Source organism: Bidens hawaiensis, unplaced genomic scaffold (genome assembly GCF_021521415.1).
Source record: "Bidens hawaiensis isolate Kalapana, Puna unplaced genomic scaffold, B.hawaiensis_p1.1 tig00002442_1, whole genome shotgun sequence".
In the NCBI taxonomy this organism is placed as follows: Eukaryota; Viridiplantae; Streptophyta; class Magnoliopsida; order Asterales; family Asteraceae; genus Bidens; species Bidens hawaiensis.
The window spans coordinates 2,645,985-2,672,269 of record NW_027491135.1 but is presented as its reverse complement, the minus strand read 5'-3'; the positions used below and the strand labels follow the sequence as shown (position 1 = coordinate 2,672,269).

At 38.5% G+C, this 26,285-nt stretch overlaps 1 protein-coding gene across 1 annotated transcript; it reads right to left on the bottom strand.

Annotated features, from left to right (window-relative positions):
- Positions 1–7,257: 7,257 nt before the first annotated feature.
- On the bottom strand, positions 7,258–7,938 carry LOC143619463 (uncharacterized). The gene has a single exon (XM_077091392.1). The coding sequence runs from the start codon at positions 7,936–7,938 to the stop codon at positions 7,258–7,260; it is 681 nt and encodes a 226-aa protein (XP_076947507.1).
- Between the last annotated feature and the right edge of the window lie 18,347 nt (positions 7,939–26,285).

The following is a 26,285-nucleotide window of genomic DNA, read 5'->3' as shown; positions in this document are numbered from 1 at the left end:
CTCCCAGGGTCGGACATAAGTTTAACTATTGTGTATGAAAGCTATACATGAGTGGTGATCTTCCTCATGATCGAATCTCCTAAATTATTTGGACGCATAGGTGTGTAATTTTTACCCATAATTTTATGAAACAGATAATATAAAGTTGAGGATGATCTTTTGTTTGGGTAAGTATAGGCAGCGTTGAACTCAGAGACCGTGGGTTTGTTGTGGGTCAGGCTGCGTTGAAGGCTGAATCGGGCAAAGTTGCTAAACACGAGAAAGCTTGTTTAGATAATCAACATGTCTTTCTACCATTTGCCTTTGATACATTTGGTTTTCTGGCCCCAGAGACTGTGAAATTTTTGAGTAGGGTTCAGCGCGTCGTACTCGGAACCTCTTCAGCTTCTAGGTCCAAAGCTTCGTTTTTAGCAGGACTGGTTTTGCTATTCAAAAGGGGGTTGCGGTGCAGCTTGTTGCCCGTTTGCCTGCCACTTTATTGTAATCGTTTTATAGTAAATTATATATAAAACAGTATAGGCTCTCCTAGACAATCCGGATAATTGGGGCATTTGATGGTGGATGGACTTCAACCTTAGTTCTTATGCAAGACAAAGGAGCGTCTTTGCTTACCACAAGATGGGGGTGTTTTTCTTGTGACCAAAATCAGGCGTAAGAACAAGAGTCCATTGATTGGGAGCAAGTAATGAGTGTAAATTAAATGCCACATACTTGGATGGATGTATCATGTTTATAGTGATAAACGATAGTGGTTACGATTTTAAATGTGAATAATATTCATGTCCTATGCGGTCATTGCCTTACTCCAGACATAGGTCATTCAAGTTATGGATTATGGATTTGAGTATTATATATGTTTTGTGCTAGATGAACAATGATTCCCCTAATTATGAATCAATGTGAAGGTCACTGAAATGGATTGATACGAGATTGACACAAATCTCTAAGGGTGCGAAATCCCCTTAGTATCCGGTTAGTAATATAAACGAATATAGAATGATTAGAAAAAATGTATAATGCAAAAGATTCTTCCATTGATTCTTTTATTTTAGTAAAACAATCAACACGAGAACTATAACGCTATACAAAAACGGTCAAGAGATTACCTTAAACCCTAGGCCGAAGATATTTTTATATACTACATATCTTCGCCTATTACAGACCAAGTGAACTTAAGTAAGTTCGCCACTGGAAAGTTCGTCCCAGCCAATACAAATCAAAACTGAAATAACCACGGAATAATGTATTTAATACAGACTCGATTACATCCAAGTAACAAATGAACGACTTACACAAAACATGCACGAACACAATGCCAAACACCATATCATGGACATGATTCGTTGAGCCATGTTGTGCAGAAATTCGTTATTGATGAAACAGAGTGTTTAGCTATTTTCCGAATCACGGGTGTTGATCAAAGTCTTATATTACGTCTAGATTGTTCCTAGATGGTACAATCGCCATCCACTACTACAAAAACCTCTATTAGTACTAGCCAAAGAAACAATGTTTTACGACAATGTGAAAGTCAAGCTTGTATAAGATATCATCCACTGATTGCTAAAAAGAACAATTTTTAAACCCGTTGTAAATAAGATAAAAAACTAACGTTGTATAATTAAACAAAAGTTATAACACCGGTCAAAAAAAATATTTTACAACGATGTGAATGTCAACCTTTGTAAACAAGAAGAAAACTAGCGTTGTTTCTTCTTTTTGAGCAGTCTTTGTTCTAATTTTTCCTCCCACCACTTTATAATGATTTTCTTTTCTCCTTTTAAAAATTTCATCTCCTTTCTTTAACCTCAATATATGGTTTTCCTCCCAATCTATCTATATCCACTCTTCAAACCATATTTGCATTCGCCGGATTTTGTTTAGATTTAGGTATACTTCGTTGATTGTGTTTGTAATTTCAGTTAGAGTATATATGAGGCTTGATTTTGTTATGTTAAAGCTGTAAATATCAGTTTACTTTATGTAACTTCCAAAAGGATTTGTTTCTTCTGTGGCTATGTTTAGCGATTGGAATATTGCACCCGCCTAGGATTTTTCGTATGTTGATCTTGTTGATTGTTTGATGTCTCTGATTTAGTTACATAGATACAAATCCATTCCCTTATTGTCTTCATTCCTGAAACATAAATTTGTTGATTTACGGAAGAAGCTTTTTCTGTTATACTACACTACATGCATGTCTCTCGTTCTTCCACTTTTTGGAGTATTTTTGTTTGGATAATTAATATTTAGAAAAAAGGGAGTGATATACATTTTTTTGGAGTTTTCTGAAAATGAAAGAAGCATTAAGTTAAAGGAAAGCATAATGCACACAAGTGTTTGATAAAAATCTTAAACGAGGAGTTTATATTGTTACACCATGTAAAGGGGATGTTAGTAATCAACATTGTCTGTTTTGAAAATAATGATTTAAGTTATTGCATATTTTATATCGTTTTTGGGAAAACATCTTGAGCGTAGGAATAACTCAGAGCTGAAAAGAGTGAATAATGATTGATGAATATACCGGGAAAGAACATGTAAGTGAATATAAACAATGCTGAAACTGTGATTCTTTTTTGTTTGTTCTAATCCAATATAATATGACTTGTTAAGCCACACAAAGTAGCTTTCGTACCTTAATTTGTGTTGTAGACAAACTGAATTTATTATGTGTCGTAGCTTTCATATATTATGTTCTCAAAAACTTGTTTAATGTTTGTTTTATATAGAACTTATAATTATTCACACCAATTAGTTGAGAGAATGATTGAACCAAAACCAACTTTATTAAAGTTGTGGTCTCATGTGAATAACTAAGTGATCCATTTTTACATATATTATAGAGTTGGTTTTGTTATGTTGATAGATATTCTAATCTTGATAAGTTTTGTGGAATTGATCGATATGTGTTGCTTTTATCTTTAGCTGGACCGAAAATGGACATAATTATACATGAAGAAGAGAAGGAAATAGGGCTTCTTGCTCAAACTGTTGAAGAATATGCATATGCAAATTTTAAGATATTAAGGATGTTATTCGAAAAATATTTTGAACGAATGCGGGAATATAGAAATAACATTGTATACATATATATAGATAGATAGATATAAATTTGTCTAGTTTTTATTTATGGCATAGACCATTTTTGTATAAATATAAGATTATTTATGTATATAAATTGGATTTGAGGTTTTTGGTTGCTACATTGTGTTGGTTAATACAAATATAATTTTTATTTAAAAGAAAATGCCAAATATGTAGAATCGTTGTTTTTGGGATAATCAAAGAACCGTTGTTTTTAGGATAATCAAGAACCGTTTTTTCGGATGTCTTATATTTTCTTACAACGGTTTACGCATCATGAACAACACACTATTTGCATCGGTTTTTGAAACTGTTTTAAATAACTTTTGCAACACAAGTTTAAAACGGTTTTGAAGCACTTTATTAAAACACTATTTAACCGTTTGAAAATGGACCATTTTTATAGTAGTGATCATACCTATCCTGGAACTCGTATATGACCCCTAGTCACATTTCATCCTATCATTGTTGTGGAATATGACCACTTACCATAACAGTAACAATGAAGGTGTCCCAATTTATTTCAGATTCTATGTTTGATGTTTTACATTTTATATGTATATATAACAACAACAATAATAATAAAATTTGTAATTTTACGGTTTCTAAAAGTATGCACCTAAATCTTTAATGCTAGAATGAGATACATGTGAGGTGAGGTGAGGTGGAAGAGATAAGAGAGCCATAATACACATGAAGAATAGAAAGTGACATAGGGTTAGTTTGTCATCTTGGAGAGAGAGAGAGAGAGAGAGAGAGAGAGCAATTTACGACCAATATCATGATAGTGTTGACATGTAACCATCCTCCTCCCGCCATGGAGCCGACCTGGGTACCAAAAGGAATCAATAATTTTATAGTGTCGCAATATAAATTCATATGTGTGTGCGTGCACACAAATGTGATTATGTGTGATCACATCAGAGAGTCGATTAAAATAAAGATACCTGGTGTCGAACCATGAAGAATTATAGTGATTGGTATGTGACATGAGTTGATTGCAATACATAACTAAAAATTGATTTTAGAGATTGGTTTTGTTAATAATCAAATGCATAAAGTATATAGTAAACATACATTGGATTGTATATACGTAAAGAGTATACACAACCAAGTTCGGGTTTGAAAGCAAAAATAGCGACTTAAGTTACTTATACAAACTAGAAAGTCATATATACATAATTTTGATACCACATTTAAGTGATGGGTAAATGACTAGATGCTTGAATTGTACAGCCAATATGTAATGAATGAGACCATGAAGTCAGATGACACGAAGTGATCATAAGCAAGCACCGCATATTAACTTCACGATGAAACCGTATATATGTAATCTGCAACAAAGGAGCTCCATAACCATAACCACTCGGAAAACTCGGACCATGATGTCAAAGAAAATCAGGAAAACCAATATCAACCCATTCGTCAAATGCCTCAAAGTGTCATCTTGTCTCTATTGATTTTCTCTAATAATTCTCCTTAAATCATCACACTGCTCATTATTATATGCCCTCATCTGATCGAATCTCGACTCTATGCGATCATATAACTAGTCAAGTGTAAGAGACTCGGGACGGGGCTCTAACTAGAAACTGCATACTCGACTTCTCAGAACGATGCAAAGGCCTCTGATGTCGTGTAGGAAGTTTGGCTCGCATAGCCGCAACAGCTTCAGATTCTGGTGGTGGGTGTACTTATGGACTCACTTTTATTTCTTCCCAAGCAAGCGGGTCATGAAGCTTTAAAATCTTGGCATGCCTCAGATCATTAACACCAACAAACTCTACCCCGGGTCCTTTTCTCATGTATTCTGGTTTAAGCGTCGTAAAACCCCCAAATTCTGAGAAATCACAGTAATATATGGGCCCATATAAAGTTTAGCCCTCTTTTTCGTGCCCCCCTCGTCTCGCGTGATGAAACTACTATGGCAACACACTCACCAATTTAACTGGCTTTTTCTCAACCATAACCAACAAACAAAATATATCCAACCAGTTAATCTTGTTCTCACCTGAACCTCTTCTAATTAGTGTGGTCACTAAAATCTTATGAATGTAGCAAAGAATCATGTCTCGAATTTCTGAACTCAACATACTCCCCAAAAATAGAGAACTCGCAATCGTCTCCCAAAATGCGGCCAAAGGAGTATTAGACAAACTCACCGGTTTCTGGTGTTTAAAAACACCCCTCAAACTTGTTTGAAATTCAGGCGACTCGACCTCCGCCCTCGTATAAAAATCACTCGTCTCTCCAAATTCAGCAATAGTCATCTGATATGTAGTACGACCCAAAGGAAAAGACACCACATCCGACTGACTAAAATACCCATATTTACATTGAAAAGTGCAAAAAAAAATTCCAAAGTCATCTCTTTATACAGTGGCTCACTTAGACATAACACTTCTTTGAATTTGGGCCAAAAAGTTCTTCAACCCGTTCTCTCTACCTAATAATATCCAACAAACTCTAATCAATGGTCTTAAAAGTAAGCAAATCAAAAGAAATAAGATTATACAACTTGGCATATTTATCCGAATCTTCTGAAAAGTAAAGTAACGGGCTCTCACGAATATTAGAACTTTTACTTCTAAGGATGATACTTTATCCTGATAATTAATAACCTGTCTCTTTGGTGTAGCAATTTCAACATCAGTCGGCCTGCCTTGTGGGAGTGGAACCGGACCTCTTCTAAGTTTTACCGCTTCTTTTGATCCTTCACACGACACCCTGAATATAAAAACGGATAGGCAAACAAACAATGGGAGTAAGTACACTAAAAGTAAAAATAAAATAAAATAAAATAAAATAAAATAAATCTTTTTTGTATTTTTTTATATTTTTTTAACTAAAAATAAAAAAAAATAAAAAATTTGGAAATCAGGGCTACAAATTATTTCAAACCGAACTAGTCCGAATGGAAATTGAGTAAGAACGAGTGGCTATATGATCAAATAAAGTAAACGGAAATTCCAAACTTTAGAATAAAGTTAAATTAAATTACCGACACTGCAACAAAGAGTCAATGTACACTACCTCCTCACGACATTTTAATTGTCCCAATTAAGCCCAACTGACAACCAACCGAACATTGAGTTAAAATCGAGTGGAAAACCAAAAATTTTCAAAATTTGTGTTCAGTAAAAATCTTTTTCCATCTCGTTTCGACCTCTAAGAATTCCATGTCCAATCTCCCAAAACAAATCCCAACAATAAATATACTCGGTATAGCCCAAACCAACCCATCCACAACCTTGAGAAAAACTTTCAAAAACAACCAATCATACCGCCGACACCCTAAAAAATGAAACAAAATCCAAACCATTTCAACCCGCAACCATGAACCAAAATATCTCAAGTAGCAACTTTAAGAAAACCCGACAACCAACTATAAAAATAAAAATAAAATAAAACTAAGAATCTGAAAACAAAACAGAGTACAATAATACAAGAAATTATACCTAAAAGTTGAGTAATTTTGGAATAAAGATGCAAATAATTTGTTACTGTGAGAGATTCTTGTGACCCGTGTGATGATGAATGAGCGAAATTGGATGGTGGGTAGTAATAATGTGAGATATTATGATCATTTAGTGGTTTAATTTGAAGAAAAAGAGTGTAACAATGGTGGATTTGGTGAAAAAGGGGGTTAGGGTTCGTGGGTTTTGGGTGAAGGAGAAAAGGGGATTTGAAAATTTTGGAAATAGTATGCATAATATGGTAAAAATTAAAAACTGAAATCTGATTGTTGTTCTAGTCGCGCCGCGCGACCAGGAGTGACGGTCTGGCCGCGTGACGCGGCGTGTCAAGTTTCTCTAGTTCTTGGCCCCGCTGCATGGCTTGGTCTCCATGCCTCGTCGCGCCGCACGACGAGGCATATTTCCCGAAAGTTTCGAGTTTTGGAAGCCTTGATGCCTTCCTATACCCAAGCCCTCCTATACCCATTTTAAGTCATTTTTTGACGTGCAAAACTTACCTGGACATCCGAATTCTCATAGATTCCTCTCTCCATGATGATAATGATTCCTTGAAATAACTCAACAACACAAACAAAAACTACGTAAAAATATTGTTAGCGACTCAAAGAAAAAATAAAATGAAAATTGAAATATAAATAAGATAAAATATATAAACTCTACACTTGAGTTTTCACTCAAGAACTCATGTGATGATTCAAAGTGATGGATCGAGAGGAGTTTCCTCCATCTTGATCGAGTCCTCTGGCCCTCCAAGATAGTGCTTCAACCGATGGTCGTTCACATTCCAAGAAGTTCCGTTGTCTAGATTCTCTATTTCCACCACTCCGTACGGGAAAACTTCTTTCACCAAATATGGTCCCATCCACTTTGATCTTAGTTTACCTAAAAACAACTTCAAACGAGAGTTAATAAATAAAACTTTATCAACTTTCTTAAACTCTTTACCTCCCTTCAATCGTCGATCATGTAAAACTTTCGTCTTTTCTTTGATATTCAACGATCGATAATATGCTGCATCAGGAAGCTCTTCCAACTCATGAATATGAAAGTATCTCATCTTAGCAGCTTCGGTAAGATCAAGATTAACCATCTTCAACGCCCAAAATTCATGGTGCCCCAACTCAACGGAAAGATGACACGATTTACCGTACACAAGCATGAACAGTGTGGTACCGAAAGGTGTTTTATATGCAGTTTGGAATGCCCCTAACGTGTCATCCAACTTCTCTGACCAATATTTCTGACTTATTCCCACCGTTTTCTCCAAAATCCACTTCACCCCTCTATTTGCATTCTTGGCTTGACCACTCGTTTGAGGATGGTAAGCGGTAGAGGTACGATGAGTAACTACATAACAAGCCAATGCCTTCTCCATGACGGTGTTGCAAAAATGAGTGCCCCGATCACTAATAATAGCTCTCGGAGTAACGAAACGAGTAAACAACTTCTTGAGAAACTTTTACAACCACCCGGGCATCATTAGTAGTCAACACTTGGCCTTCAACCCACTTAGAAACATAATCAATCGCCACAAGAATATACTTATTACCACCGGAAATAAAGAACAGTCCCATAAAAATCGATGCCCCAAACGTCAAAAATTTCAATAGTTTGTATGGGGTTTTGGGGCATCTCATTTTTCGAAGAAATATTACCGGTTCGTTGGCAAGCATCACATATCTTCACAAACTTCATAGCATCGTTCACAACCATCGTCCAATAAAAACCACAGTCAAATGCCTTTTGCAATGTAGCAAGCGCACCATGATGACCTCCGGTCAAACCTTCACAAGATAGGACCGAAACTTGTCAAATGCAAAAATGACGGAAAATTTTTTTTCGGTGGTGGTGTAATTATCTTGGGCATCATTTAACGTCTTGATTGCATAATAAATTGGACGAAAATTTTACTCTCTCCTTTGCCGCAAAACCGCCAAGACTTCATAATCGCTAGCATCACACATGAACTCAAAAGGCAAGGTCCAATCGGGTTAAACAAAACTGGGAGCACTCATGAGTTTCACCTTCAAATACTTAAACGCCTTCAAACATCTTCATAAAAAACAAAAGGGAAATCTTTCTCAAGGAGTCAGGTCATGGGGCTGGTAATCTTGGAAAAATCTATAATGAACCACCAATAGAAACCTGCATGACCAAGAAAACGTTTTGCCGCCTTTACACTTGTTGGTGGAGGAAGTCTGCTAATCGTATCAATCTTCGCCCGATCCATCTCTATACTGTCTCTTGAAATCTTATGACCCAACATGATCTCTTCCGTCACCATAAAATGGCGCTTCTCCCAATTCAACATCAAATTTGTGTCAATACATCTCTTCAACATCTTTTCAAGATTCCCCAAACACTGATCAAAAGAATTACTATAAACTGAAAAATCATCCATAAAATAAAACCTCCATGGACGTCTATATCATATCCTAAAATATGGCCACCATACATCGCTAGAAAGTGGCCAGAGTGATACATAGCCAAACGGCATGCGAAAGTACGCAAACGTTGTAAGTCCCAAGGTAGGATCTTCTTAGCAGCTTCGGTAAGATCAAGATTAACCATATTCAACGCCCAAAATGCATGGTTCTCCAACTCAATGGGAAGATGACAAAATTTACTGTACACGAGCATGAACGGTGTGGTACCGAAAGGTGTTTTATACGCAGTATGGAATGCCCCTAATGTGACATCCAACTTCTCTGACCAATATTTTGACTTATTCCCACCGTTTTCTCTAAAATCCTCTTCACCCCTATATTTGCATTCTCGACTTGACCACTCGTTTGAGGATGGTAAGAGGTAGAGGTATGATGAGTAACTACATAACAAGCCAATGCCTTCTCCATGACGGTGTTGCAAAAATGAGTGCCCCGATCACTAATAATAGCTCTCGGAGTAACGAAATGAGTAAACAACTTCTTGAGAAAATTTTACAACCACCCGGGCATCATTAGTAGTCAACACTTGGCCTTCAACCCACTTAGAAACATAATCAATCGCCACAAGAATATACTTATGACCACCGGAAATAAAGAACAGTACCATAAAAATCGATGCCCCAAACGTAAAAAATTTCAATAGTTTGTATGGGGTTTTGGGGCATCTCATTTTTCGAAGAAATATTACCGGTTTGTTGGCAAGCATCACATATCTTCACAAACTTCATAGCATCCTTCACAACCATCGGCCAATAAAAACCACACTCAAATGCCTTTTGCAATGTAGCAAGCGCACCATGATGACCTCCGGTCAAACCTTCACAAGATAGGACCGAAACTTGTCAAATGCAAAAATGACGTAAAAAGTTTTTTTCGGTGGTGGTGTAATTATCTTGGGCATCATTTAACGTCTTGATTGCATAATAAATTGGATGAAAATTTTTCTCTCTCCTTTGCCCCAAAACCGCCAAGACTTCATAATCGCTAGCATAACACATGAGCTCAAAAGGCAAGGTCCAATCGGGTGAAACAAAACTGGGAGCACTCATGAGTTTCATCTTCAAATACTTAAACGACTTCAAACATCTTCATAAAAAACAAATGGGACATCTTTCTCAAGGAGTCAGGTCATGGGGCGGGTAATCTTGGAAAAATCTATAATGAACCACCAATAGAAACCTGCATGACAAAGAAAACGTTTTGTCACCTTTACACTTGTTGGTGGAGGAAGTCTGCTAATCGTATCAATCTTCGCCAGATACATATCTATACTGTCTCTGGAAATCTTATGAACCAACATGATCTCTTCCGTCACCATAAATTGGCTCTACTCCCAATTCAACATCAAATTTGTGTCAATACATCTCTTCAACATCTTTTCAAGATTCCCCAAACACTGAACAAAATAATTACTATAAACTGAAAAATCATCCATAAAATAAAACCTCCATGGACGTCTATATCATATCCTAAAATATGGCCAACATACATCGCTAGAAAGTGGCAAGAGTGTTACATAGCCAAACGACATGAGAAAGTACGCAAACGTTGTAAGTCCCAAGGTAGGATCTTCTTAGCAGCTTCAGTAAGATCAAGATTAACCATCTTCAACGTCCAAAATGCATGGTGCTCCAACTCAACGGGAAGATGACACAATTTACCGTACACGAGCATGAACGGTGTAGTACCGAAAGGTGTTTTATACGCAGTTTGGAATGCCCCTAACTTGTCATCCAACTTCTCTGACCAATATTTCTGACTTATTCCCACCGTTTTCTCCAAAATCCTCTTCACCCCTCTATTTGCATTCTCGACTTGACCACTCGTTTAAGGATGGTAAGCGGTAGAGGTACGAGGAGTAACTACATAACAAGCCAATGCCTTCTCCATGACGGTGTTGCAAAAATGAGTGCCCCGATCACTAATAATAGCTCTCGGAGTAACGAAACGAGAAAACAACTTCTTGAGAAACTTTTACAACCACCCGGGCATCATTAGTAGTCAACACTTGGCCTTCAACCCACTTAGAAACATAATCAATCGCCACAAGAATATACTTATTACCACCGGAAATAAAGAACAGTCCCATAAAAATCGATGCCCCAAACGTCAAAAATTTCAATAGTTCGTATGGGGTTTTGGGGCATCTCATTTTTCGAAGAAATATTACCGGTTCGTTGGAAAGCATCACATATCTTCACAAACTTCATAGCATCCTTCACAACCATCGACCAATAAAAACCACAGTCAAATGCCTTTTGCAATGTAGCAAGCGCACCATGATGACCTCCGGCCAAACCTTCACAAGATAGGACCGAAACTTGTCAAATGCAAAATGACGTAAAAAATGACGTAAAGAACAGTCCCATAAAAATCGATGCCCCAAACGTCAAAAATTTCAATAGTTCGTATGGGGTTTTGGGGCATCTCATTTTTCGAAGAAATATTACCGGTTCGTTGGAAAGCATCACATATCTTCACAAACTTCATAGCATCCTTCACAACCATCGACCAATAAAAACCACAGTCAAATGCCTTTTGCAATGTAGCAAGCGCACCATGATGACCTCCGGCCAAACCTTCACAAGATAGAACCGAAACTTGTCAAATGCAAAATGACGTAAAAAGTTTTTTTCGGTGGTGGTGTAATTATCTTGGGCATCATTTAACGTCTTGATTGCATAATAAATTGGATGAAAATTTTTCTCTCTCCTTTGCCCCAAAACCGCCAAGACTTCATAATCGCTAGCATCACACATGAACTCAAAAGGCAAGGTCCAATCGGGTTAAACAAAACTGGGAGCACTCATGAGTTTCACCTTCAAATACTTAAACGCCTTCAAACATCTTCATAAAAAACAAACGGGACATCTTTCTCAAGGAGTCAGGTCATGGGGCGGGTAATCTTGGAAAAATCTATAACGAACCACCAATAGAAACCTGCATGACCAAGAAAACGTTTTGCCGCCTTTACACTTGTTGGTGGAGGAAGTCTGCTAATCGTATTAATCTTCGCCCGATCCATCTCTATACTGTCTCTGGAAATCTTATGACCCAACATGATCTCTTCCGTCACCATAAAATGGCGCTTCTCCCAATTCAACATCAAATTTGTGTCAATACATCTCTTCAACATCTTTTCAAGATTCCCCAAACACTGATCAAAAGAATTACTATAAACTGAAAAATCATCCATAAAATAAAACCTCCATGGACGTCTATATCATATCCTAAAATATGGCCACCATACATCGCTAGAAAGTGGCCAGAGTGTTACATAGCCAAACGGCATGCGAAAGTACGCAAACGTTGTAAGTCCCAAGGTAAGATCTTCTTAGCAGCTTCGGTAAGATCAAGATTAACCATCTTCAACGCCCAAAATGCATGGTGCTCCAACTCAACGGGAAGGTGACACAATTTTCCGTACACGAGCATGAACGGTGTGGTACCGAAAGGTGTTTTATACGCAGTATGGAATGCCCCTAACGTGTCATCCAACTTCTCTGACCAATATTTCTGACTTATTCCCACCGTTTTCTCCAAAATCCTCTTCACCCCTATATTTGCATTCTCGACTTGACCACTCGTTTGAGGATGGTAAGAGGTAGAGGTATGATGAGTAACTACATAACAAGCCAATGCCTTCTCCATGACGGTGTTGCAAAAATGAGTGCCCCGATCACTAATAATAGTTCTCGGAGTAACAAACCAGTAAACAACTTCTTGAGAAACTTTTCAACCACTCGGGCATCATTAGTAGTCAACACTTGGCCTTCAACCCACTTAGAAACATAATCAATCGCCACTAGAATATACTTATTACCACAGGAAATAAAGAACAGTCCCATAAAAATCGATGCCCCAAACGTAAAAAATTTCAATAGTTTGTATGGGGTTTTGGGGCACCTCATTTTTCGAAGAAATATTACCGGTTTGTTGGCAAGCATCACATATCTTCACAAACTTCATTGCATCCTTCACAACCATCGTCCAATAAAAACCACACTTAAATGCCTTTTGCAATGTAGCAAGCGCACCATGATGACCTCCGGTCAAACCTTCCCAAGATAGGACCGAAACTTGTCAAATGCAAAAATGACGTAAAAAGATTTTTTCGGTGGCGGTGTAATTATCTTGGGCATCATTTAACGTCTTGATTGCATAATAAATTGGATGAAAATTTTTCTCTCTCCTTTGCCCCAAAACCGCCAAGACTTCATAATCGCTAGCATCACACATGAGCTCAAAAGGCAAGGTCCAATTGGGTGAAACAAAACTGGGAGCACTCATGAGTTTCACTTTCAAATACCTAAACGCCTTCAAACATCTTCATAAAAAACAAACGGGATATCTTTCTCAAGGAGTCAGGTCATGGGGTGGGTAATCTTGGAAAAATCTATAATGAACCACCAATAGAAACCTGCATGACCAAGAAAACGTTTTATCGCCTTTACACTTGTTGGTGGAGGAAGTCTGCTAATCGTATCAATCTTCGCCCGATCCACCTCTATACTGTCTCTTGAAATCTTATGACCCAACATGATCTCTCCCGTCACTATATAATGGCGCTTCTCCTAATTCAACATCAAATTTGTGTCAATACATCTCTTCAACATCTTTTCAAGATTCCCCAAACACTGATCAAAAGAATTACTATAAACCGAAAAGTCATCCATAAAATAAAACCTCCATGGACGTCTATATCATATCCTAAAATATGGCCACCATACATCGCTAGAAAGTGGCCAGAGTGTTACATAGCCAAACGGCATGTGGAAGTACGCAAACGTTGTAAGTCCCAAGGTAGGATCTTCTTAGCAGCTTCGGTAAGATCAAGATTAACCATCTTCAACGTCCAAAATGCATGGTGCTCCAACTCAACGGGAAGATGACAAAATTTACCGTACACGAGCATGAACGGTGTAGTACCGAAAGGTGTTTTATACGTAGTTTGGAATGCCCCTAACTTGTCATCCAACTTCTCTGACCAATATTTCTGACTTATTCCCACCGTTTTCTCCAAAATCCTCTTCACCCCTCTATTTGCATTCTCGACTTGACCACTCGTTTAAGGATGGTAAGCGGTAGAGGTACGAGGAGTAACTACATAAAAAGCCAATGCCTTCTCCATGACGGTGTTGCAAAAATGAGTGCCCCGATCACTAATAATAGCTCTCGGAGTAACGAAACGAGTAAACAACTTCTTGAGAAAATTTTACAACCACCCGGGCATCATTAGTAGTCAACACTTGGCCTTCAACCCACTTAGAAACATAATCAATCGCCACAAGAATATACTTATGACCACCGGAAATAAAGAACAGTACCATAAAAATCGATGCCCCAAACGTCAAAAATTTCAATAGTTTGTATGGGGTTTTGGGGCATCTCATTTTTCGAAGAAATATTACCAGTTTATTGCCAAGCATCACATATCTTCACAAACTTCAAAGCATCCTTCACAACCATCGACCAATAAAAACCACACTCAAATGCCTTTTGCAATGTAGCAAGCGCACCATGATGACCTCCGGTCAAACCTTCCCAAGATAGGACCGAAACTTGTCAAATGCAAAAATGACGTAAAAAGTTTTTTTCGGTGGTGGTGTAATTATCTTGGGCATCATTTAACGTCTTGATTGCATAATAAATTGGATGAAAATTTTTCTCTCTCCTTTGCCCCAAAACCGCCAAGACTTCATAATCGCTAGCATAACACATGAGCTCAAAAGGCAAGGTCCAATCGGGTGAAACAAAACTGGGAGCACTCATGAGTTTCATCTTCAAATACTTAAACGACTTCAAACATCTTCATAAAAAACAAACGGGACATATTTCTCAAGGAGTCAGGTCATGGGGCGGGTAATCTTGGAAAAATCTATAATGAACCACCAATAGAAACCTGCATGACAAAGAAAACGTTTTGTCACCTTTACACTTGTTGGTGGAGGAAGTCTGCTAATCGTATCAATCTTCGCCCGATCCACCTCTATACTGTCTCTGGAAATCTTATGAACCAACATGATCTCTTCCGTCACCATAAAATGGCTCTACTCCCAATTCAACATCAAATTTGTGTCAATACATCTCTTCAACATCTTTTCAAGATTCCCCAAACACTGATCAAAAGAATTACTATAAACTGAAAAATCATCCATAAAATAAAACCTCCATGGACGTCTATATCATATCCTAAAATATGGCCAACATACATCGCTAGAAAGTGGCCAGAGTGTTACATAGCCAAACGACATGAGAAAGTACGCAAACGTTGTAAGTCCCAAGGTAGGATCTTCTTAGCAGCTTCGGTAAGATCAAGATTAACCATCTTCAACGTCCAAAATGCATGGTGCTCCAACTCAACGGGAAGATGACAAAATTTACCGTACACGAGCATGAACGGTGTAGTACCGAAAGGTGTTTTATACGCAGTTTGGAATGCCCCTAACTTGTCATCCAACTTCTCTGACCAATATTTCTGACTTATTCCCACCGTTTTCTCCAAAATCCTCTTCACCCCTCTATTTGCATTCTCGACTTGACCACTCGTTTAAGGATGGTAAGCGGTAGAGGTACGAGGAGTAACTACATAACAAGCCAATGCCTTCTCCATGACGGTGTTGCAAAAATGAGTGCCCCGATCATTAATAATAGCTCTCGGAGTAACGAAACGAGAAAACAACTTCTTGAGAAACTTTTACAACCACCCGGGCATCATTAGTAGTCAACACTTGGCCTTCAACCCACTTAGAAACATAATCAATCGCCACAAGAATATACTTATTACCACCGGAAATAAAGAACAGTCCCATAAAAATCGATGCCCCAAACGTCAAAAATTTCAATAGTTCGTATGGGGTTTTGGGGCATCTCATTTTTCGAAGAAATATTACCGGTTCGTTGGAAAGCATCACATATCTTCACAAACTTCATAGCATCCTTCACAAACATCGGCCAATAAAAACCACAGTCAAATGCCTTTTGCAATGTAGCAAGCGCACCATGATGACCTCCGGCCAAACCTTCACAAGATAGGAACGAAACTTGTCAAATGCAAAATGACGTAAAAAGTTTTTTTCGGTGGTGGTGTAATTATCTTGGGCATCATTTAACGTCTTGATTGCATAATAAATTGGATGAAAATTTTTCTCTCTCCTTTGCCCCAAAACCGCCAAGACTTCATAATCGCTAGCATCACACATGAACTCAAAAGGCAAGGTCCAATCGGGTTAAACAAAACTGGGAGCACTCATGAGTTTCACCTTCAAATACTTAAACGCCTTCAAACATCTTCATAAAAAACAAACGGGACATCTTTCTCAAGGAGTCAGGTCATGGGGCGGGTAATCTTGGAAAAATCTATAACGAACCACCAATAGAAACCTGCATGACCAAGAAAACGTTTTGCCGCCTTTACACTTGTTGGTGGAGGAAGTCTGCTAATCGTATTAATCTTCGCCCGATCCATCTCTATACTGTCTCTTGAAATCTTATGACCCAACATGATCTCTTCCGTCACCATAAAATGGCGCTTCTCCCAATTCAACATCAAATTTGTGTCAATACATCTCTTCAACATCTTTTCAAGATTCCCCAAACACTGATCAAAAGAATTACTATAAACTGAAAAATCATCCATAAAATAAAACCTCCATGGACGTCTATATCATATCCTAAAATATGGCCACCATACATCGCTAGAAAGTGGCCAGAGTGTTACATAGCCAAACGGCATGTGGAAGTACGCAAACGTTGTAAGTCCCAAGGTAGGATCTTCTTAGCAGCTTCGGTAAGTTCAAGATTAACCATATTCAACGCCCAAAATGCATGGTGCTCCAACTCAACGGGAAGATGACACAATTTACCATACACGAGCATGAACGGTGTGGTACCGAAAGGTGTTTTATACGCAGTATGGAATGCCCCTAACGTGTCATCCAACTTCTCTGACCAATATTTCTGACTTATTCCCACCGTTTTCTCCAAAATCCTCTTCACCCCTATATTTGCATTCTCGACTTGACCACTCGTTTGAGGATGGTAAGAGGTAGAGGTATGATGAGTAACTACATAACAAGCCAATGCCTTCTCCATGACGGTGTTGCAAAAATGAGTGCCCCGATCACTAATAATAGTTCTCGGAGTAACAAACCAGTAAACAACTTCTTGAGAAACTTTTCAACCACTCGGGCATCATTAGTAGTCAACACTTGGCCTTCAACCCACTTAGAAACATAATCAATCGCCACAAGAATATACTTATTACCACATGAAATAAAGAACAGTCCCATAAAAATCGATGCCCCAAACGTAAAAAATTTCAATAGTTTGTATGGGGTTTTGGGGCATCTCATTTTTCGAAGAAATATTACCGGTTTGTTGGCAAGCATCACATATCTTCACAAACTTCATTGCATCCTTCACAACCATCGTCCAATAAAAACCACACTCAAATGCCTTTTGCAATGTAGCAAGCGCACCATGATGACCTCCGGTCAAACCTTCCCAAGATAGGACCGAAACTTGTCAAATGCAAAAATGACGTAAAAAGATTTTTTCGGTGGTGGTGTAATTATCTTGGGCATCATTTAACGTCTTGATTGCATAATAAATTGGATGAAAATTTTTCTCTCTCCTTTGCCCCAAAACCGCCAAGACTTCATAATCGCTAGCATAACACATGAGCTTAAAAGGCAAGGTCCAATCGGGTGAAACAAAACTGGGAGCACTCATGAGTTTATTCTTCAAATACTTAAACGACTTCAAACATCTTCATAAAAAACAAACGGGACATCTTTCTCAAGGAGTCAGGTCATGGGGCGGGTAATCTTGGAAAAATCTATAATGAACCACCAATAGAAACCTGCATGACAAAGAAAACGTTTTGTCACCTTTACACTTGTTGGTGGAGGAAGTCTGCTAATCGTATCAATCTTCGCCCGATCCACCTCTATACTGTCTCTGGAAATCTTATGAACCAACATGATCTCTTCCGTCACCATAAAATGGCTCTACTCCCAATTCAACATCAAATTTGTGTCAATACATCTCTTCAACATCTTTTCAAGATTCCCCAAACACTGATCAAAAGAATTACTATAAACTGAAAAATCATCCATAAAATAAAACCTCCATGGACGTCTATATCATATCCTAAAATATGGCCAACATACATCGCTAGAAAGTGGCCAGAGTGTTACATAGCCAAACGACATGAGAAAGTACACAAACGTTGTAAGTCCCAAGGTAGGATCTTCTTAGCAGCTTCGGTAAGATCAAGATTAACCATCTTCAACGTCCAAAATGCATGGTGCTCCAACTCAACGGGAAGATGACAAAATTTACCGTACACGAGCATGAACGGTGTAGTACCGAAAGGTGTTTTATACGCAGTTTGGAATGCCCCTAACTTGTCATCCAACTTCTCTGACCAATATTTCTGACTTATTCCCACCGTTTTCTCCAAAATCCTCTTCACCCCTCTATTTGCATTCTCGACTTGACCACTCGTTTAAGGATGGTAAGCGGTAGAGGTACGAGGAGTAACTACATAACAAGCCAATGCCTTCTCCATGACGGTGTTGCAAAAATGAGTGCCCCGATCACTAATAATAGCTCTCGGAGTAACGAAACGAGAAAACAACTTCTTGAGAAACTTTTCAACCACTCGGGCATCATTAGTAGTCAACACTTGGCCTTCAACCCACTTAGAAACATAATCAATCGCCACAAGAATATACTTATTACCACAGGAAATAAAGAACAGTCCCATAAAAATCGATGCCCCAAACGTAAAAAATTTCAATAGTTTGTATGGGGTTTTGGGGCATCTCATTTTTCGAAGAAATATTACCGGTTTGTTGGCAAGCATCACATATCTTCACAAAATTCATTGCATCCTTCACAACCATCGTCCAATAAAAACCACACTCAAATGCCTTTTGCAATGTAGCAAGCGCACCATGATGACCTCCGGTCAAACCTTCCCAAGATAGGACCGAAACTTGTCAAATGCAAAAATGACGTAAAAAGATTTTTTCGGTGGTGGTGTAATTATCTTGGGCATCATTTAACGTCTTGATTGCATAATAAATTGGATGAAAATTTTTCTCTCTCCTTTGCCCCAAAACCGCCAAGACTTCATAATCGCTAGCATCACACATGAGCTCAAAAGGCAAGGTCCAATTGGGTGAAACAAAACTGGGAGCACTCATGAGTTTCACTTTCAAATACCTAAACGCCTTCAAACATCTTCATAAAAAACAAACGGTATATCTTTCTCAAGGAGTCAGGTCATGCGGTGGGTAATCTTGGAAAAATCTATAATGAACCACCAATAGAAACCTGCATGACCAAGAAAACGTTTTATCGCCTTTACACTTGTTGGTGGAGGAAGTCTGCTAATCGTATTAATCTTCGCCCGATCCACCTCTATACTGTCTCTTGAAATCTTATGACCCAACATGATCTCTTCCGTCACCATAAAATGGCGCTTCTCCTAATTCAACATCAAATTTGTTTCAATAAATCTCTTCAACATCTTTTCAAGATTCCCCAAACACTGATCAAAAGAATTACTATAAACCGAAAAGTCATCCATAAAATAAAACCTCCATGGACGTCTATATCATATCCTAAAATATGACCACCATACATCGCTAGAAAGTGGCCAGAGTGTTACATAGCCAAACGGCATGTGGAAGTACGCAAACGTTGTAAGTCCCAAGGTAGGATCTTCTTAGCAGCTTCGGTAAGATCAAGATTAACCATATTCAACGCCCAAAATGCATGGTGCTCCAACTCAACGGGAAGATGACACAATTTACCATACACGAGCATGAACGGTGTGGTACCGAAAGGTGTTTTATACGCAGTATGGAATGCCCCTAACGTGTCATCCAACTTCTCTGACCAATATTTCTGACTTATTCCCACCGTTTTCTCCAAAATCCTCTTCACCCCTATATTTGCATTCTCGACTTGAACACTCGTTTGAGGATGGTAAGCGGTAGAGGTATGATGAGTAACTACATAACAAGCCAATGCCTTCTCCATGAAGGTGTTGCAAAAAAGAGTGCCCCGATCACTAATAATAGCTCTCGGAGTAACGAAACGAATAAACAACTTCTTGAGAAAATTTTACAACCACCCGGGCATCATTAGTAGTCAACACTTGGCCTTCAACCCACTTAGAAACATAATCAATCGCCACAAGAATATACTTATTCAACCCAAAACCAAATACATAAAGTACAAACCATCTAATCTAGGCCCAACAATCTCCCCCTTGGTTTGTAGCTTGGTTCTCAGTCATGCTCCATATAATCAATGTCAGCTTCTTTCAAAGCACCTGCCCAAAACTTGCATCTGATAATAGAGGGTGCCATACTTGTGAATTCTTTTGCAGCCGTTTCAAAGATAGGATCGGCTATTATCTGAAATGTACTGAGGGTCTTGATGTCTTTCTCTCCAAGCTTTAGCAAATCTCTTGGATCAACGAATCTGTACTGCGCTTTGCCCTTCTGTAAACGTATAACAACGGTGGCAGTCTCACTATCATACATCCAGAATCTCATGTTATCCAGAGTACCATCTGGAATATCTTTAGGCACAAGAATATATATGGCCTTCTTTGTAGCAAGCCACATAAAGTTGACCATTGTCTTTCCTGTCTTTGGATCCTTGACCCCCTTTTCTTTCTTCAAAAAATATTCTGCAGATGACATGTTCGGAAAGCCTTTATAAACTTGGCTTCCCAGGAAGTTCTAGAAATCTCTTCCTCGTTTATCATTGGTTGGGTTGTGGAATGGAGAGTTTATCAGGTCACTGAGATCCACCTTAGTCCAAGATCCAAAATCTTTCATCTTCTTATAGTACTCAGTGGTCCCAGACTTCCGTTTAACCCACCACATGTTCTTTTCAACATCAAAACCCCATGATACAACTCCAGATCGATCCCCGTATTTTTCTGAAAATCCCTTTGGAAAGGTGACAACGAACATGTCTGGAGATCGGATGTGTCAACATTCTGATTTGAGTTTTTCATCACCAATAGCTTCTTTTGAAATCTATCTGATTTCTCTTTTGACATTTGAGGAGCAGACATGTATTGTTCCAGCGTCTCAGATTCATCTATGTGGACAGTTAGACGACCGCTGGAACTACCTCCTTGATTCACACTGGGCATCTTTGAAGTTACATCATCACTGCTCTTGAATTCATCTCCAAACTTCTGAACAAGTTTTTGTTGTAGGTCTAGATAAACAACAGTTAGTTCTCCCATGTTGGACTGAAGCTCTTTAATCTTGTAATCTTTATCGGAGGTACTAGCTTCCAGTTCTTGAATCCGTACATCTTTGACAACAGAATCTTGTTCGAGTTCAAAGACTCGTCGTTGAGGAGCATGTACATCAATGGGAGCATCCTCAAGTACAACTCCTTTACCTCTGTTCTGTAGATATTTTTCTTGCATGGCAAGAATCTGAGCAATCTTATCAGAAACACCAGAACTTGACTGACCCTGATCGATTGGGTCAGATGATCCAGAAGGAGCATCAGTGTATGGAATATAGGCGTCATCAGTGTGTGGAATATCTGTCTCAAAATCAAACTCACAAGCATGTCATCAAAAATTTGATCTTGAGTATGAGGCTCGGTGGAGGATGGATTTGGATCAACATGAGTCTCAGGAGCAATCGACTTAGTCTGATGTGATTCTTGCTGTGGGCTTGTTGTTGTTGACGGTGTGGTTATTTCATCTTCAGTTACCAGCACTCCAGGTCTCGGATCTTTCTTCCTTCGTTTACGTGGATTGAGATCGGCGGCTGGTTCCTCAGGGATATCTTCATTATCTTCATTTACAACAACTGCTTGAGGAGGCTTCAATGCAGTTGACTGTAGTAATTCTTTAAAAGTCTCAAAATCCGTTAGTTGCTCAGCAGTCGGAGCACTAATGGTATTTGATCTTGAGTATGAGGCTCGGTGGAGGATGGATTTGGATCAACATGAGTCTCAGGAGCAATCGACTTAGTCTGATGTGATTCTTGCTGTGGGCTTGTTGTTGTTGACTGTGTGGTTATTTCATCTTCAGTTACCAGCACTCCAGGTCTAGGATCTTTCTTCCTTCGTTTACATGGATTGAGATCGGCGGCTGGTTCCTCAGGGATATCTTCATTATCTTCATTTACAACAACTGCTTGAGGAGGCTTCAATGCAGTTGACTGTAGTAATTCTTTAAAAGTCTCAAAATCCATTAGTTGCTCAGCAGTCGGAGCACTAACGGTATTTGATCTTGAGTACGAGGCTCGGTGGAGGATGGATTTGGATCAACATGAGTCTCAGGAGAAATCGACTTAGTCTGATGTGATTCTTGTTGTAGCCTTGTTGTTGTTGTTGACGGTGTGGTTATTTCATCTTCAGTTACCAGCACTCCAGGTCTCGGATCTTTCTTCCTTCGTTTACGTGGATTGAGATCGACGGCTGGTTCCTCAGGGATATCTTCATTATCTTCATTTACAACAACTGCTTGAGGAGGCTTCAATGCAGTTGCTATAGTAATTCTTTAAAAGTCTCAAAATCCGTTAGTTGCTCAGCAGTCGGAGCACTAACGGTATTTGATCTTGAGTATGAGGCTCGGTGGAGGATGGATTTGAATTAACATGAGTCTCAGGAGAAATTGACTTAGTCTGATGTGATTCTTGCTGTGGGCTTGTTGTTGTTGACGGTGTGGTTATTTCATCTTCAGTTACCAGCACTCCAGGTCTCGGATCTTTCTTCCTTCGTTTACGTGGATTGAGATCGGCGGCTGGTTCCTCAGGGATATCTTCATTATCTTCATTTACAACAACTGCTTGAGGAGGCTTTAATGCAGTTGACTGTAGTAATTCTTTAAAAGTCTCAAAATCCATTAGTTGCTCAGCAGTCGGAGCACTAACGGTGTTACGGGGTTCTGTCTCTTCATCTTCATCGTCAGAGATCTAAAGTGTAGCAACACGCCTTTGAGTTGGCGCTACATGTTCTTCAGCCACTTGAGCAATAACAGGAACAACTTCTGTTTCGGTAAACTGGCCAAATTTAACCAAAGCATGAAGGCCCTGATAAACGATCTTTGATCCTTTCCTGGACTGTTTCATCAACCCAAAAGTGTTGGGCCCATCGACTTCATATCTAATGTTTCAACAGATTTGACAAGGTCAGTGTAATGTGAGTCAATAATCATCTGTAAATATCGAGGTTACATGAGAAACATCTCCTTCTTCTTCCCTTTCAAGTTGCTCATCATCTCATCAAAAACGAACTTGGAAAAGTTGAAATTTCAATCCATGATCAGAGCAACTACAGCCGACATCTGCCTGTGGCTTATTTCATTAGAACCTCCCTTTCTTCCTGACACACATGTGAAGAATGTGTGTATCAAGAATCTCCAGTACGGGTGAAACAATTTCTTGATTGCTGGAGGATAGGTGCCCTCATATGCCATTCGTGTAAGAACCTCGGAGATTTCAGCAATTGAATATTCCGTTGGGTAATCAGGTTGATCCCCAAACAAAAGCACATCCCGTATGATGGCCTCTGTAATGACGACCGGCTTCTTTTGCACTTTGGAGTCTATCGACACAATTCCACCTGGCCCTCTATGATTGAATGAGGCATTGTTCCAAAAATCAATGATCATCTTCTTGCAAATGACTGGATTTTCTCGTAAGGCGTGTCAAATCCTGCAAGTGTTGAGACCGACAATCATGGATTTGAACTCCTTGTGAATCAGCGGTGGATCAAATAGGTGTCCAACTATATTATGTGTGTCCACAAACTTTAAGGGAGCCTGATCAGCCATCACTGCACCAAACAAGTCAAATTAGTAAATATGTACTTTACTAGAGTGACATTTATAAGTATGGAGTTACAAATATTTTAATTTTTAAACATGAGGGGCAACGATGGCAAAAACAAATTAGGTGGACCATAACAGAAAATTAATAACAATACTATAATGGATTTCGGTCCATCAAGAGTAAGCTATCCCAAAAGAAGATTTCGGTCAAACAAGGGGGTTTTCTGTCAAATGATAATGTTCTCTGTCAAGATTAGCCAAGAACATGAGTTCTCATCAGGACCAGCGATTTTGGTCTACGAAAGTCAACCGAGAACGGGAGTTCTCGGTCAAACCCAGGAGATCTCGGTCAACAAAAGTCAACCGAGAACCCTTTGATTGGTTGACAGCTGGAGACAGAAAACCCTTTGTATTCCCTTCTTGAAACATGTGCTATCTTCTTCGAGAATGGCCGAAAACCCCATTAAACCTGCAACAAACACTTTTGGATCCCCAACAAATAACCCTAACACATCCAACGAAATCTCAATCAACAGTTTAAGAACTCAAGATCCTTGTTTGCCGATGAGATTCGTCTATCCATCTATTCATCAATCCATGAGAATACAGCTTGTTAGGTCTCACAAAGACATTCAGTTTGAACTTGTGTTCATTACCTATGAATCAATCATGGAGCAAACACCAATTAAATCTTGTGATTAGTATAGAAAGAGGAAGTTCTCGGCTGGATGGCTTGAGAGAAATAGGTTTTTTTTTAATTTGAATGTGATGAAGACAATAATTGAGGTTAAGAGGGTTATTTATACCCTAATTGATATGGGCTGAGAACCCGTAGACAAACCCAGATCAGTGGTTCAGCCCAAAATCATGTTAACATATAAACAACAGATCAGCCTAAGGCCCAAATAAGTTTTAACACATTAAGAAAAAAAAAAAATAAATCACACGAGTCGAGGAGAGTGGTTTCGAGATAAAACAAATAGAACATAAATAAACAAAAATAATAATATTAAAAATAACACGAACAATTAATCCTTTTGAATTTTTGCAAATTGGGATCAAATTTCAGTTTTTACAAAAGCGCCGCCTTTTATGTAAAGATCCGAACATGAAATCATATTGTTTAAGACGTTGTCACAAGGATTCTTGTTCAACGTTATTATAACATAAAGAAGCAGGTTGAAAGCAGGTATAACAAACTTAGCATGATTTTCATTGCATCAGTGATATGAGTTAGGTTCAGTTCAACATAAAGCTTAGATGGACATCACTTATGGATCTGTGATGCCTCCTATCTCTTCTCAAAGCATATTTGGATTTCCCCAGATCACCTCAATTTGAATTCAACCCCCTAGTGCTTGATAAAAAATTTTAGGAAGCAACAAAGCTTTGAACTTTAAGATTATTGAAAGACACCGACACAAATTATATACAAACTTAACTAGCATGAAGTTTTTTTTTCACATATTAATAACAATAACAAATGCCTGTAATTCCCGAATCTGGATCACTACAGTAAGATAATAAAATATTTTTGGTGATCAAGACACTAACGTGCTCGTGTATGATTGGGTAATTGCCTTTCTGCCTATCATTCGGAGAGATGTATATGGAGACATGCACATATCTTCAAAATGACTCTCCACAGTAAGTTCAACATATTTAGTTTATATCACATTTACTTTTACGCATCATGGAAAGCTACCATACAAATCGATGACTGTTCTAGAGCCTTTTAAGCATAATAACTTCACCCGTTAGGCACATAAACAATTTATCTATCATTATCCAAATGTTGGATCAATTTTCATTTGAAAATATTTTGAAGCTTCTAAAAAGTTGATAACTGAATAATCATATCACTTCCCAGTGAGTTACATAAGACACACATGTTAAGAACTCAGTCACCCCAGTCACTCTTAACTTTCAGGTGAATGGCTATCCTGTATGACCACAAGTGGTTAACAGGACCAAACATGTATGAAGATACATGTCCTTCCAACTCAGAGTTACTGACATAATTTTAAGAGAAAGAACTCAAAACCCAAAGAACATATCACAACTACCCCAGATGCTTTCAGTCTTTAAATAAATGGCTATCCTGTGAATCTACAAGTAGATCACCGGACCAAACATATACAAGTATATGCTCTTCAAACTTGAGCAACCGACATAATTTTAAGCAAGAGTGAATGTTGAAAAACGTAGTCAAACCCCCTCCCTTTTAAATAAATTTTCTCCCCCTAAATTTGTGCAGATTTATAAAATATGTACAAATTTATTCATAAAAAGACTCAATCCTCGAAACGGAGCATTTTAAGAAAAATCACAAGCACATTAAATTTGGCTGTTCCGACCGGTTTTGTAAATAAGTCCGCCACATTATTATCAGTGTGAACTTGTTCAAGGTGAATCAATTTTCGGTCGTAACAATCACGAATA